This window comes from Astatotilapia calliptera, chromosome 6, assembly GCF_900246225.1.
Source record: "Astatotilapia calliptera chromosome 6, fAstCal1.2, whole genome shotgun sequence".
Taxonomy (NCBI): Eukaryota; Metazoa; Chordata; class Actinopteri; order Cichliformes; family Cichlidae; genus Astatotilapia; species Astatotilapia calliptera.
In genome coordinates, this window is record NC_039307.1 from 19,459,497 (window position 1) to 19,471,508 (window position 12,012).

At 41.3% G+C, this 12,012-nt stretch overlaps 1 protein-coding gene across 3 annotated transcripts; it reads left to right on the forward strand.

The window, feature by feature from the left end:
- The first annotated feature begins 301 nt into the window (after window positions 1–301).
- Window positions 302–11,985, forward strand: uba6 (ubiquitin like modifier activating enzyme 6). Of its 3 annotated transcripts, none has more exons than XM_026170907.1 (32): window positions 302–346; window positions 2,218–2,309; window positions 2,447–2,541; window positions 2,629–2,657; window positions 2,775–2,869; window positions 3,626–3,737; window positions 4,258–4,338; window positions 4,441–4,563; window positions 4,738–4,861; window positions 5,074–5,177; window positions 5,298–5,360; window positions 5,745–5,821; window positions 5,943–6,009; window positions 6,141–6,284; window positions 6,401–6,547; window positions 6,627–6,707; window positions 6,796–6,873; window positions 6,963–7,144; window positions 7,363–7,468; window positions 7,564–7,653; window positions 7,764–7,844; window positions 7,944–8,072; window positions 8,190–8,241; window positions 8,359–8,422; window positions 8,501–8,570; window positions 8,657–8,728; window positions 8,864–8,987; window positions 9,129–9,322; window positions 9,491–9,618; window positions 10,285–10,372; window positions 10,492–10,586; window positions 10,902–11,985. In XM_026170907.1, the coding sequence occupies exons 1-32, from the start codon at window positions 317–319 to the stop codon at window positions 11,041–11,043; spliced, it is 3,159 nt and encodes a 1,052-aa protein (XP_026026692.1). In that variant the 5' UTR covers window positions 302–316; the 3' UTR covers window positions 11,044–11,985. The 3 variants fall into 3 exon arrangements, with proteins under 3 accessions (XP_026026692.1, XP_026026693.1, XP_026026694.1); XM_026170908.1 differs by lacking the exon at window positions 302–346 and adding an exon at window positions 1,674–1,751; XM_026170909.1 differs by lacking the exon at window positions 302–346 and adding an exon at window positions 1,980–2,002.
- Window positions 11,986–12,012: the final 27 nt, after the last annotated feature.

The following is a 12,012-nucleotide window of genomic DNA, read 5'->3' on the forward strand; positions in this document are numbered from 1 at the left end:
ATTGAAACATGTGCAAACACACATAGAAATACAGTATATAAGGGGAAAAAATAGAGTTTGTACAATTCTAATGAGCTCGGAAGTCAGTACTTAGTATTATTGGTAGAACAGTGTGTTATTTATTCTTTAACACAGCCTGGACACTCTTAACCTTTATTTCTTTAATTGTGTAGTCTTCAGGAATAGTTCTCCAGGCTTCTTGTAGGACATTTAAAGCTCTTCTTGAAATGTTGACTTCCTTTTCTTCCCTTCTCTGTCAACATGATCCCACACTGCTTCGGTAATGTTGTGGTCCGGACTCTGAGGAGGCCAGTCCATGACTGATAGTGTGTGTTTTTCTAACCAGGTATGCTTTTACTGCATTAGCCATTGCCAATCATGAGCTTTTCTGTTGGTAGTTGTTCAAAATGTGTGTTGATAATTCAATTTGTTTTGACAAAATCCCCAACACAACTGTCTGAAGTGCAGATTGAAACCATGACAGAGTCTCCACTGTGTTTTACAGACCATCACTTATAATTTGTAAACACTGACTTAGACACTAACTGTTCTACCTCTCTTCCGACCTCTTCTGCACATACTGATGAGCTTTTCTCCCTGCTTCCCCTCCTTAAGACTGGCTTCTTTTTTTTTCTTTTTTTTTTTTTTGCCTGTCCCGTTTGGCTCTTTTGCCATCAGAATTGTTGTCTAAAGGCAAAGAAAGATGCCCAACGGATTTACTTTACCAAACTGACCATCCCAGCCTTGCCGTAATGGTCCATTTGATTCACCTTTTATTGTTTATTTTATTTTCACTTACTGAATACGGGACAGACTTGACTGGGGGAAAGAAGGGGAGAAAGAAAGAGGGAAAGAGAAACAGCTGAGAAGAGGGATGGGGGAGAAGGGCAAAAGACAAAAACCAACAGAACGGGCAGAGAAAAAAAAATGCATATATCAATCACCTGGATCACCTGCTGAGAAAGAAAAGAGAAAGCAAGCAGAAGAGAACAAGAGTAATAGAATAAACAACATCACAATGATATATGGGAATATGACAGTAAATACTAGACTGGCTTCTTAACAGCCACTGAAACAGTGAACAGTAGATTTATTAAATCAAGAGTCAGAAGCATCTCCCAGGACCTGTGTCAGATATTTGTTAGATGCTTTACCTGTTTTATTTTTTAAAAAATTGTTAATTTAATTTACTTATTTTGTTTTTTTTCCCACTTCTCAGTTTCTTCAATATTATTAAAGACACACTGCACAACATGTTCAGATATGCCAAGTTTTCAGCAAATAAATCCTGTGTTTTTGGGGGGGAGAAGGGGGGGGGGGGGGGGTTCTGCTTGTAACAAAGTGTCTAAAGATTCCATTTAAAATTGGTATTTTTCTAAGTTGTCTGTTACGTTTAGATCCTTGAATTTGGTGCCTTTTAGCTATTGAATGAGTCATGGATCAGTGTTAGGTTTTTTAAAAAGCAAGCAAAAGGAAATGGGTGGTAACTCAAGATTACACCTCTGAAAACAAAATGGTGAAATTTTATTCTTTAGAAAAATGTCACCCGAAATCTAGTAAATCATCATAAATGTGTGTTATTTTATCAACAACACAAAATAAGTAACGTTTATTCACAAATATAGTCCTAGAAGTTTCCGTGAAATGATTGGTTGACGTTGGCCACGTGAGTGCGTTAACCCGGAAACACTCCAAGTTTTTTAACCAGTCACAGCCATTCATTCGCTGCAGCTCGCTGGGCTTACTGACAGGTACCTGCGTGTGATATTCTGACTAATTTTAAGTACATTTATAGCAGTGTTTACATATTGCTTGATAGAAACAACTATTCCTTAAACATTTGTCTACTCCCTGGAGTTATTTGTAGCCTCGTGTTTGTGTCGCCACTTTTAATGAGTTTATGAGAAGTGTCTCCGTAACCGGCACCGGGCAGCAGCATTAGCTAGCTGTAGCCGCTAGCGTTGAGCTTCGGCAACTTCATAAGTCATCTAGCTTTACTAAGGCACGTGTATTAACCCCTTTAATGTCGGGCTTTTTTTAAGCCGCTTGGTTAATTCAGTTCAGGTCAGCTCAGCTCGGTGGGGTCAACCATGTTGCTGACAGCTAACTGGCATCAACAGTTAGTTAGCTGTGCGGCTCATTAACAGCAGGGCGTTGGTTTTAAATCTATATCGCTCAATCAGACAAGGTTAATTACTCTATTTATATTTTTAACAGGAAGCATCTCTATCTTTGAGGCACTTGCTCTCCCCCCCTTCCCCTCCCACCATGGCTACAGACTCGATGGAGATTGACGACTCTCTTTACAGGCAAGCCTCACCATCCTTATAATTTGCCTTTTTAATGGTTTATATTACAACCAGCGCCGTTATTGTTCGTGGTGTTTCCATTCGTCCTTCTAGCACATTCCTTCACAGTGACTCTTCATCTCTCTCTCACTCTTTAGCCGCCAGCGATATGTGCTTGGAGACAGTGCCATGCACCAGATGGCCCAGTCCTCAGTCTTTCTCAGTGGAATGGGAGGAATGGGAGTAGAGATAGGTAGGCAATATTTAATGGTTTGGTGTTTGTATGAGCCATGCAAGGAACTCTAACATGACTCTAAATCTTTTGGGTTTGGTTTCGCAGCAAAAAATATTGTCCTGGCTGGTGTAAAGGTAGGCGCGCTCTCTTAATATTACAGCAATGTGTCATTCTCAGCATCTTGCAAGTCCAAAGGTCTTGTAGTCATAATTGTTCGAACCTATTGTCCTGTTTGTCCTCTGTGTGTACAGGCAGTCACGCTTCATGACACAAAACAGTGTGAGACCTGGGATCTTGGCTCCAACTTCTTTATCCGCAAAGAGGATGTTTTGAGCCAGAGGAGGAGGTAATGAACCCCACGGGCAGGACTCTCCTTACGCTCTTAAATAGGCATGCACCAGTGTAGCTTATTCATTCCTCATGAAGATGCCTTAAAGGAGCGGGCTGATAATATTGCTGAATAAATACATTGCAAACCATTCTCTTTTTATGTGAAACAGTCATTATTAAAATGACAAAATAACAAGATCAAAACCTAATTAATTTGAACTTGTTTCCTTTCATCTTGGTCTGTGCTTAAATTGAATTGATACATTTAAGCTATTGCTGCTCCCCTTTGTTACTGTGTATGTCTGTTTAACCATACCCTCCTTGCTTGCACAAGATAATTACGGACTGCACTAATCAAGTTGTGCAGTTGTAAAGTTTTTACAACTGCACAACTTGATTAGTGCAGTCCGTAATTGTGTAAACTACACAACGATACAGAAATGGTGACACTGACAGGGACAGCACCATTGTCTGCTGTTGTCATCAGCTCAGCTGATCACTGTTTGGTTTCTGTTAAATCACAATTGGGTCACAAACAGTGAAAGCCACCAAAGTGACGATCCTTTCTTGTTAGTTTCATGTTGTGCTAATGTACCAAATAAAGAATAACATTTTAGTTCAGTTTAACTGAATATAATTGTGATTGACCAGTGCGTACCTGATACAGCTCTGAGTAGGTATCAGAGTGATAGGTGGTATAAACATTGAGACTGGTGCATCCTTACTCAGATACTTTCTCATGTTTACCCACTCCCTTGTGTTTCTCCCACAGGGTGGAGGCAGTGTGCCCTCACGTTGCAGAGTTGAACCCTTATGTCCACGTTGACATGTCTTTCTCTGCTCTTGACGACAACACTGATCTCGGTTTTCTCAGAAGGTACCAGGTAAGTCATTACCTTTCAGACTCTGGGTTGTAAGCTAACCCATGGTTAGTAGGACAGACATTTTTTTTTTAATAGGTTGCTCCCACGCCCTCAGAAACCCCCTAGTGATTAAAAATATGAGGTGTAGAGAAGTATGAAGACACCCGCCCCTTCCCTGAAGACCAATGTGGCTTAACAAGAGTTTCCAATAGAAAGATTTCATCATAGAGAAACATTTCTGAATGTCAATAAAACTCATGAAGCTACTCCAGCAGTGTGATTCACTTCACAGCTGCCTCTTACAGATGTTCTAGTTATGTTTCTCCCCTGGTCTGAAGGGATGTTGAACCTAAAGGTCGGCATTTCATAACGGCACAGCAAGTCGCGAAGGGTTGATCTCGTTTTTATATCGATCATGTATTTGGCCACCAACTGGCATTCAATTTAAAATAAAATGCTTGTACGTAACTGCTTTTCTTCTCTACCGCATAGTCTGCTATGGACTCCAGATAATGTTTGTCTGCTCTGCTTCCTCCTCTAGTGTGTGATTTTGACTGAGGCCAGATTGAGCCTACAGAAGAGAGTAAATGAGTTCTGCCACTCACAACAACCCCCTATCAGAGTAAGTCTGCTCTCCTTGTTGTGCTTATGCATTACAGTTGCACTGCGAGAGCTCACAGATGGGTAAATATTAACCAAAACTGTTGCGTGTGTATTGCTTCAGTTCATCAGCTGTGACGTGTACGGTATCTGTGCACGAGTGTTTTGTGATTTTGGAGAAGAGTTTGAGGTGTTCGACCCCACAGGAGAGGAGCCCAAGGAGGTTTTCATTCAAAGTATCACTCAGGTATTCCCCCCGACCACACCCCACAAAAAATAAAAAATGACAGATAAATAAATTGTTCCAGCTTTTCTTCAAAAAATTCAACACCTACAATTTGCAGTAAAGTTTGCCTGTTAATCTTCTGCTTAGTCAGTAAATGAGCGAACTTTGGGTGAACTTTTCTGCAAACTGTTTTAGGATAATCCTGGGATGGTAACCTGCATGGACAACCAACCCCACGGCCTACAGACAGGGCAGAGTGTTGTTTTCAGAGAGGTCGGTGGCATGGTGGAGCTCAACGGCACATCTCGGCAGGTTTCAGGTACTATGGTTACAATTTTATTACTGTAATGCATAACAGCGGCGTCTCCAAGATTATTGTTATTATTTGTACAAACTCAAACTGGTGTTTTTATTTATTTTGCTGGACGCAAATGCAAAAATGTATCTGGCAATGTCTTTGGTGACTTGTTTTCTATATGTATGTTCATATTAATTAAGTGTGTGTGTGTGTGTGTGTGTGTGTGGTTATAGTCCTTTCTTCTCACAGCTTTGCAATAGGAGACACATCTCAGCTACAACCATACACACATGGAGGTTTCTTTGTCATGGTGAAAACCCCTAAAATGTACAGATTTGTAAGTAGACTAGTTTTCATATTAACAGTGTTGTCCAGTTATGATTTAAAAACATGCAGATATGTTTAAATGACCATCACTTGTGTGTATGCTAACAATAACTCACAATATTTATTTCAGGAAACATTAGAGCGACAGCTGTGTGAACCTCGGGTCCTGACTCCGGACTTCAGTAAACCAGAGGTAAGAGGAAACTAGGTAGAAACTTATATCCTACAGAGGGGAATAGTGTGACATTTAAACATCGTTTTATTGCAGCTTCGTGACTCACATGGCTAAGAACAGTGTGAGTTAGAAACTGATCAAAACTTTCCCATGGCTCTCTTGCTACACAGTTGGTTCTCCTGACAGTATCCCACATGCTTAAACATACTGCCTTCACGTTTAAACAATAGAAACATGTACAGAGCAGAGATACCCTTTCTTTCACATTGATGTTTAACTAGGTTTACAAAACAGGTTAAACTAACGTAGACCCAGTGTTTCTTAGCCAAGTTCACAAATGCCTGTTTTTCTTTGAGTTTAAGAAGCCGATTTCTTCAGTCCTGTTTTAAATCTGCTTCTCAGGCCCCACTTCAAATCCATGCTGGCATGTTGGCACTGGACACCTTCCAGGAGCAGCACAGTAGACTTCCTAACACTGGGTAAGTAAAATTTCCATATCAGATCAGTACTTTTTACCCTCCAGTCTAATGTTGTGCTCTGCTTTCTCTGTGCGATATGATTGCTAAGCACTGAAGAGCGCCTTTTCTTTGATGTCATCAGGTGTTTACAGGATGCTGAGGTTTTACTAAAGCTGACTGAGGAAGTGAATGCAGCTCTCAAGAGCAAAGTGAGCTTTACTGTTTTCCACATTTCATCACTGCAAAGGCAGCCACTCATTGTCTGACAAATGACTGCATGCACACTGGTGTGATAACATTATACTCTCTTTTCCTCTCCTCTGTGACTCCTTCCTCCCAGGCTTCTGTGAATACTGAGCTAGTACGCTGCCTTTCAAGGACAGCAAGGGGTGCTCTCCCTCCATTAGCAGCAGCTGTTGGAGGTTTAGCCAGTCAGGAAGTTCTTAAGGCCATCACAGGGAAGTTTGCACCCCTGCAGCAATGGGTAGGTCACTAAATTTGAAGCTGTGGTTTTATAGCTCACTGTAAGCCGTTTTCCAACCCTGAAAGAAAATGTTTTATTATCCAGTTTTGTTTTGTTTTGTTTTATCACATTTTTAGTTTTATCTTGACGCTATTGAGGTAGTCAAGCCACTTCAGCCTCTTTCTGCTGAGGAGTTTTCCCCTAGGGGTGATCGATATGATGGATTACGAGCTTGCATTGGTGACTCACTGTGTTTACAACTACACAAGCTAAGGGTCTTTATGGTAAGATTTAGAAGTTCTCAATGTGTTTAAGGTTTTTATTGAATCATGCTAGTTTACCCCAAAATAAATTATTTTATAGGTTGGCTGTGGAGCAATAGGCTGTGAGATGCTGAAAAACTTCGCCCTGCTTGGAATTGGATTGGCCAAGAGCTCAGGGGAGGTGGGTATTTATTCTTTATGCATTTACCTAAGTTTTACCTCACTGTGAAAAGTTTACTGGAATTTCATTTGCATATTTAACTTCTCAGGTGTGCATCACAGACCCAGACCTCATAGAAAAGTCTAACCTCAATAGGCAGTTTCTCTTCAGGCCACATCATATACAGGTGAATAGACGTGCATTTCTGCACCGGTCAGGCTCGGGCTTGGTCAGCGCATTGCTGCATTTAAGCCGTCTGTTTCCTCTCTGCTTTAGAAACCCAAAAGTACCACAGCAGCAGAGGCTACTCATGATATAAACCCAGACCTACAGGTGGAAGCTCACCTCAACAAGGTGTGTCCGGCTACTGAGAACATCTACAATGACTCATTCTACTCTTCATTAAACATAGTGGTCACTGCGCTGGACAACGTAGAGGCACGGAGATATGTGGACAGGTTGGTGAAGACATTGTAACGATGAACAGCTTCACTTCATTCACTTCAGTATTCGATGTTCAATGAACCAAAGTGAAGCAGAATCCATGTGTGATTATTGTGACCCCTGACCTCATGATTACCATTGTCATGACATGAATCTAGAAGTTGCAGTTTAATAAAGTATTTGTTGTCATTTAAAAAGAGTTTTTCCTTTTTTGTAACTTATGTATTTTCAGCCGCTGTGTATCCAATCAGAGGCCTCTCCTAGACTCTGGCACCATGGGAACTAAAGGGCACACCGAAATCATTGTGCCAAACTTGACAGAGTCTTACAATAGCCATGTGAGTCTGTGGAAGAGGCTCATGTTATTGGTTTTCTGTGCTGGACATGTGCAGTCCCGTCACCAACCTAAAATCGCTTTTCTTCTGCCTCCCAGAGGGACCCCCCAGAAGAGGAGATCCCATTCTGCACTCTCAAGTCTTTCCCTTCTGTTATAGAGCACACCATCCAGTGGGCCAGAGATAAGGTCAGGCAGCTGAAAGACCCAACAGTATTCTTTTTCCACACTGCAAATTATTGTTTTGAAAGTCTGAGTGTACTTCCTAATTTTAATTTTTTAAATTTTTGGCTTTCTAGTTTGAGAGTGCCTTTGTCCACAAGCCCTCCATGTACAACTCGTTCTGGCAGACCCATTCCTCGGCTGAGGTGGTGCTGCAGGTAAGGCACAAGTGCAGTTTTCACTGATGAAAATCACCCCAGCAGTGCAGCTGTTTAATCAATAAAAACAACTTTGATTGTGTGTGTTTGTCTGTGTAGAGGATGCAGGCAGGGGAAAGTCTGGAAGGGTCATTCCAGGTCATGAAGCTGCTGAGCAGACAGCCCACTCAGTGGGAACAATGCGTTGCTGTTGCTCGTCTGAAATTTGAGAAATATTTCAAGAGAAAGGTAATGAAAATACACATTCCTATCGAAGGGGCTGTGTGGTTTACGATTATGTTTTGTTTGGTTTTTGTTTGTTTTTTTTCTTTTCGGTTTTTTCACTTTACTGCTGTTTTCATGTAGGCCCTACAGCTGCTGCACTCTTTCCCCCTGGACACAAGGTTAAAAGATGGAAGTAAGTGTTAAATAATCAGATGGAAACCAGAATCAAGTTATCAAGCAAATTAACGGGTATAGCTAATTCATAAATGGCACGTAAAAGTATTTAGTGAAAAATCTCCCAATTCCTCAGGTTTGTTTTGGCAGTCTCCAAAAAGACCACCAACACCTCTTGAATTTGACTTGAAAGACTCTTTGTAAGTATGCCCTTCTGCTAACCGATAAGCTAAATATACTCAGATATTCACTTTTAAACTCTCCTCTGTTCCCATCAGGCACTTTGCTTTCATTGTGAGCACTGCCCGGCTCTTCGCAGGGATTTATAACATCCCTTATTCAGAAAGGGTGGGTGGCAAGCATTTAAATCTAATCGCACACATACACAACACACATACGTAATGACTTACTGACTGTGCGATTGTGTTTTTCAGGATCTTTCTGAAGAGGCTATTACCAGGATTCTTGCAGATGTCAAGATTCCAGAGTACAGGCCCTCAGAAAAAGTAAGCTGTTCTGTTGATCTGAACTTTACACTTTCAAACAAGCCCCCCCCCCCCCCCCCCCCCCCAAAACAAAAACAAAACAAAACCAGAAAACAAACCACCCTAATCTTTTTGATGTGACTCTGTCCCTACCAGTGCATAGAAACAGATGAGACGGCAAGGAAGCCTGATCAGATAAAGATGCCTCTAAGCAGTGAAGAGGAAAGGGACGCCATCACTCATTTGGAGCAGGCTATTGCTACTGACAGGGTCACACCAGGTATGCAAATACTCAACATATCCTTTTTCTTTTTTTTTACGTCTGAAGGAGACACAAGCTGACTGACAAATTGAAAACGTGAAAGCTGGAGTGTTACATTTGTGATTAACGATTGGAGTGTGTGTCCTGTAAATTGTGCAGAACGGTTACGGATGAGTCCACTTCAGTTTGAAAAGGATGATGACAGCAACGGTCACATGGACTTTGTCGCATCAGCATCCTCTCTCAGAGCCATCATGTACTCCATTGAGCCAGCTGACAGACTTAAGACCAAACGCATTGCTGGGAAGATAATCCCCGCCATTGCCACGGCAACAGCTGCAGTGGCTGGTTTGGTGAGCACAGACCTTGAGATACTCGTGTGGTTTTTAAGGATTGCATCCAGCAGATAATGCTCATCATCCATTAGGTTATGTTTTGATTGAAGAATAAGGTGTACAATATGTTTTTAAAATGTTGATTTAATGGTATGGTAACCTTGTGTATTAATGTGATGCACTCAGGTGGCGCTGGAGTTGATCAAGGTGGTTGGAGGCTTCGGGTTTGAATCGCACAAAAACTGCTTCTTTAACTTGGCCATTCCTGTAGTCGTTCTTACCGAGCCTGCTGCAGTCAAACAGACACTCATCAGGTACACTCATCATATTCACGCTTTATCACACCTCCACAGAATAATGGGACTTTCGACAAATTACGATTTCATCCAGACATTGTGATGCAGCACAAGAGGTCGCCACAGTGCGTTGCTCTACACGTTTCATGTCACTTTTTTAAAAAAAAATTTAATATGCCGGATGCGCTTCCCGAAACTCCTCCTAAGGCATTTGTGTCTCCTGAGTCAATGATGAGCTCAGTTGTGGCTCCATGGTTTAGTTGTTAACATGTTCGCCTCACACGCGAAAGATCCCAGTGGGAAACGCAAATCCAGCCTCACGGAGTCATAAGACAGTGCGGTGCTAATGCCTGGAAGAAGGGTTCGGAGAGTTGTATCCGGAGTAAATGTCTGTGCCAAATATGCAGATCCATCCACAGCAGTGACCTCTTGTGAAATAAGGGGATCTCAGATTTTTAACTGATGCTATGAAGTTCCGACTTCCAGTGGACTGTTATGTAAGAAGATGTTGCTGTTTTTGGATTCTGTGTACTGAAACTTTCAAGTCCTGCACAGTAAGTGCACTATCCTGTGATAGTGCAACAGTAAGTGCACTATCACAGCATCCATGGGGAAATTACATTTACCATGTTGTTGTTATTATTATAATGTCATGTAGTAACAGCTCCATTGCATCTCTTCCAGGAACAACATCTACTACACCATCTGGGACTGCTGGACTGTCTTTGGCCACGAGGACTTCACTCTCTCTGACTTCATGAATGCTGTCAGGGTATGAAGCATTTACTCCCATTATCCAGTGATTTGCAGCTGTTAGATTATTGTATTCTTCCTCAGATTCTTGTTGTTGCAGAGAATATTTTCGTTAATGAGCTGTTTTGTTATTTACAGGAAAAGTATGGAATTGAACCCACTATGGTCGTCCACGGTGTAAAGATGCTCTATGTGCCTGTGATGCCTGGACACTCCAAGAGGCTCAAATTGACGTATGTGTTTTCCTCCAAACTTTTCCTTATTTCGTCTTTCTTTTTATAATAAGTGTTTTTGAAGGGAGTAGGCAATGAATGTGTTGCTTAAGGGCACATCAGAATCGGGAGGGTGGATACTCTTAAACAAGAGATTAAAGCAGAGACACTCACACTTCCCTCACACTGCCTACATAGTGTTTTCCTGGTCTAAACTTCCAGGTGTGTGCCTGTACATGTGCTCATTACATCGTTGTTTTTTTGTTTTGTTTTTTCAATTTGCTGAAATGTTCACAGTGCATTTATTCGTCTATCTTTGCCTCTGATTTTTCACAGGATGCATAAACTAATCAAGCCATCAGTGGACCGCCGCTACGTAGACCTTACTGTGTCATTTGCTCCCGAGGCAGATGGAGATGAGGACCTCCCTGGTCCTCCGGTCAGGTACTACTTCAGCCCCGATGGCGAGACTCCCTGACACCTCCCTCAATGTCATCCTCAAGCCTCTTGTGTCCTTATTTCCCTTCTTTTATGTAAATTGTTACACCCCAATTGCTTTGGCATGGGCCAAGAGTTTTCCCTCAGGATGTTACCTGACAAAGTCAAAACTCCTTGCCTTAGCACAAACCCCTCTTGTACTTCATGGAGCAAGAAAAGCCAGTCGTGGTCCCAGTTCCGTTTTTGTTTTTTTGTTGTTGTTTTCCCCTGTTGCCTAAGATCTAGCCAGTGGAACACAAGGAGTAGCACTTATAATTATACCTGTGTACATATACTTTGTTCCTTTTTTCTTTTTTTTTTTTTACTCTGGTGAAATGCACAGCTCTGGTTGTGTCGATGCCTTAATTGATTATTAACCTTTTTTTTTCTGTTTGTGGCAGCGAGTCTGACTAAAATCTGTGTTTACAGGAATCTTTAAACTCCCGACACACAGACCCATTTAGTTGTTGTGTTCAACTTTTTTCTTTTTGTGAGTTAAACTTTTGGCACAATAAAAACAAGTAGTTGGTAGGCCTCGCAACATCTTCGTCCTCTGAGTTCTTTGAGAATATTGCCAACCACAAATTTGCCAATTATTTTCTGTCTCCCTCTATAGAAATAAAATTTAAAAAAATCAAGATTTGTTGTATAATTTTAAGGTGCGAGAAGTTAAGTGGACAATGGCAAAACCACCAAAGATAGTGATTATCATTTTGTCTGCAGATTTTTTTTTTTTTTTTTTTTTCCTCCATCACTTTGACTGCCTCATTATAAAACATGTTTCAAACACGGGGCATGGATATCACCCAGCATTTGAGAGCAACACACAAGCTTTGTTTTACTTAAAGGTTAAGCTGAAGTTGTTCTGCAGTCAGTCGGGTGTAAAATGACACCGTCAGTGTGTGGTGCACTTAAAAACAAAAAATGGGTTAAAAAAAAAAAAGTAAATTGTAGCTGTTAGTCTTACCTA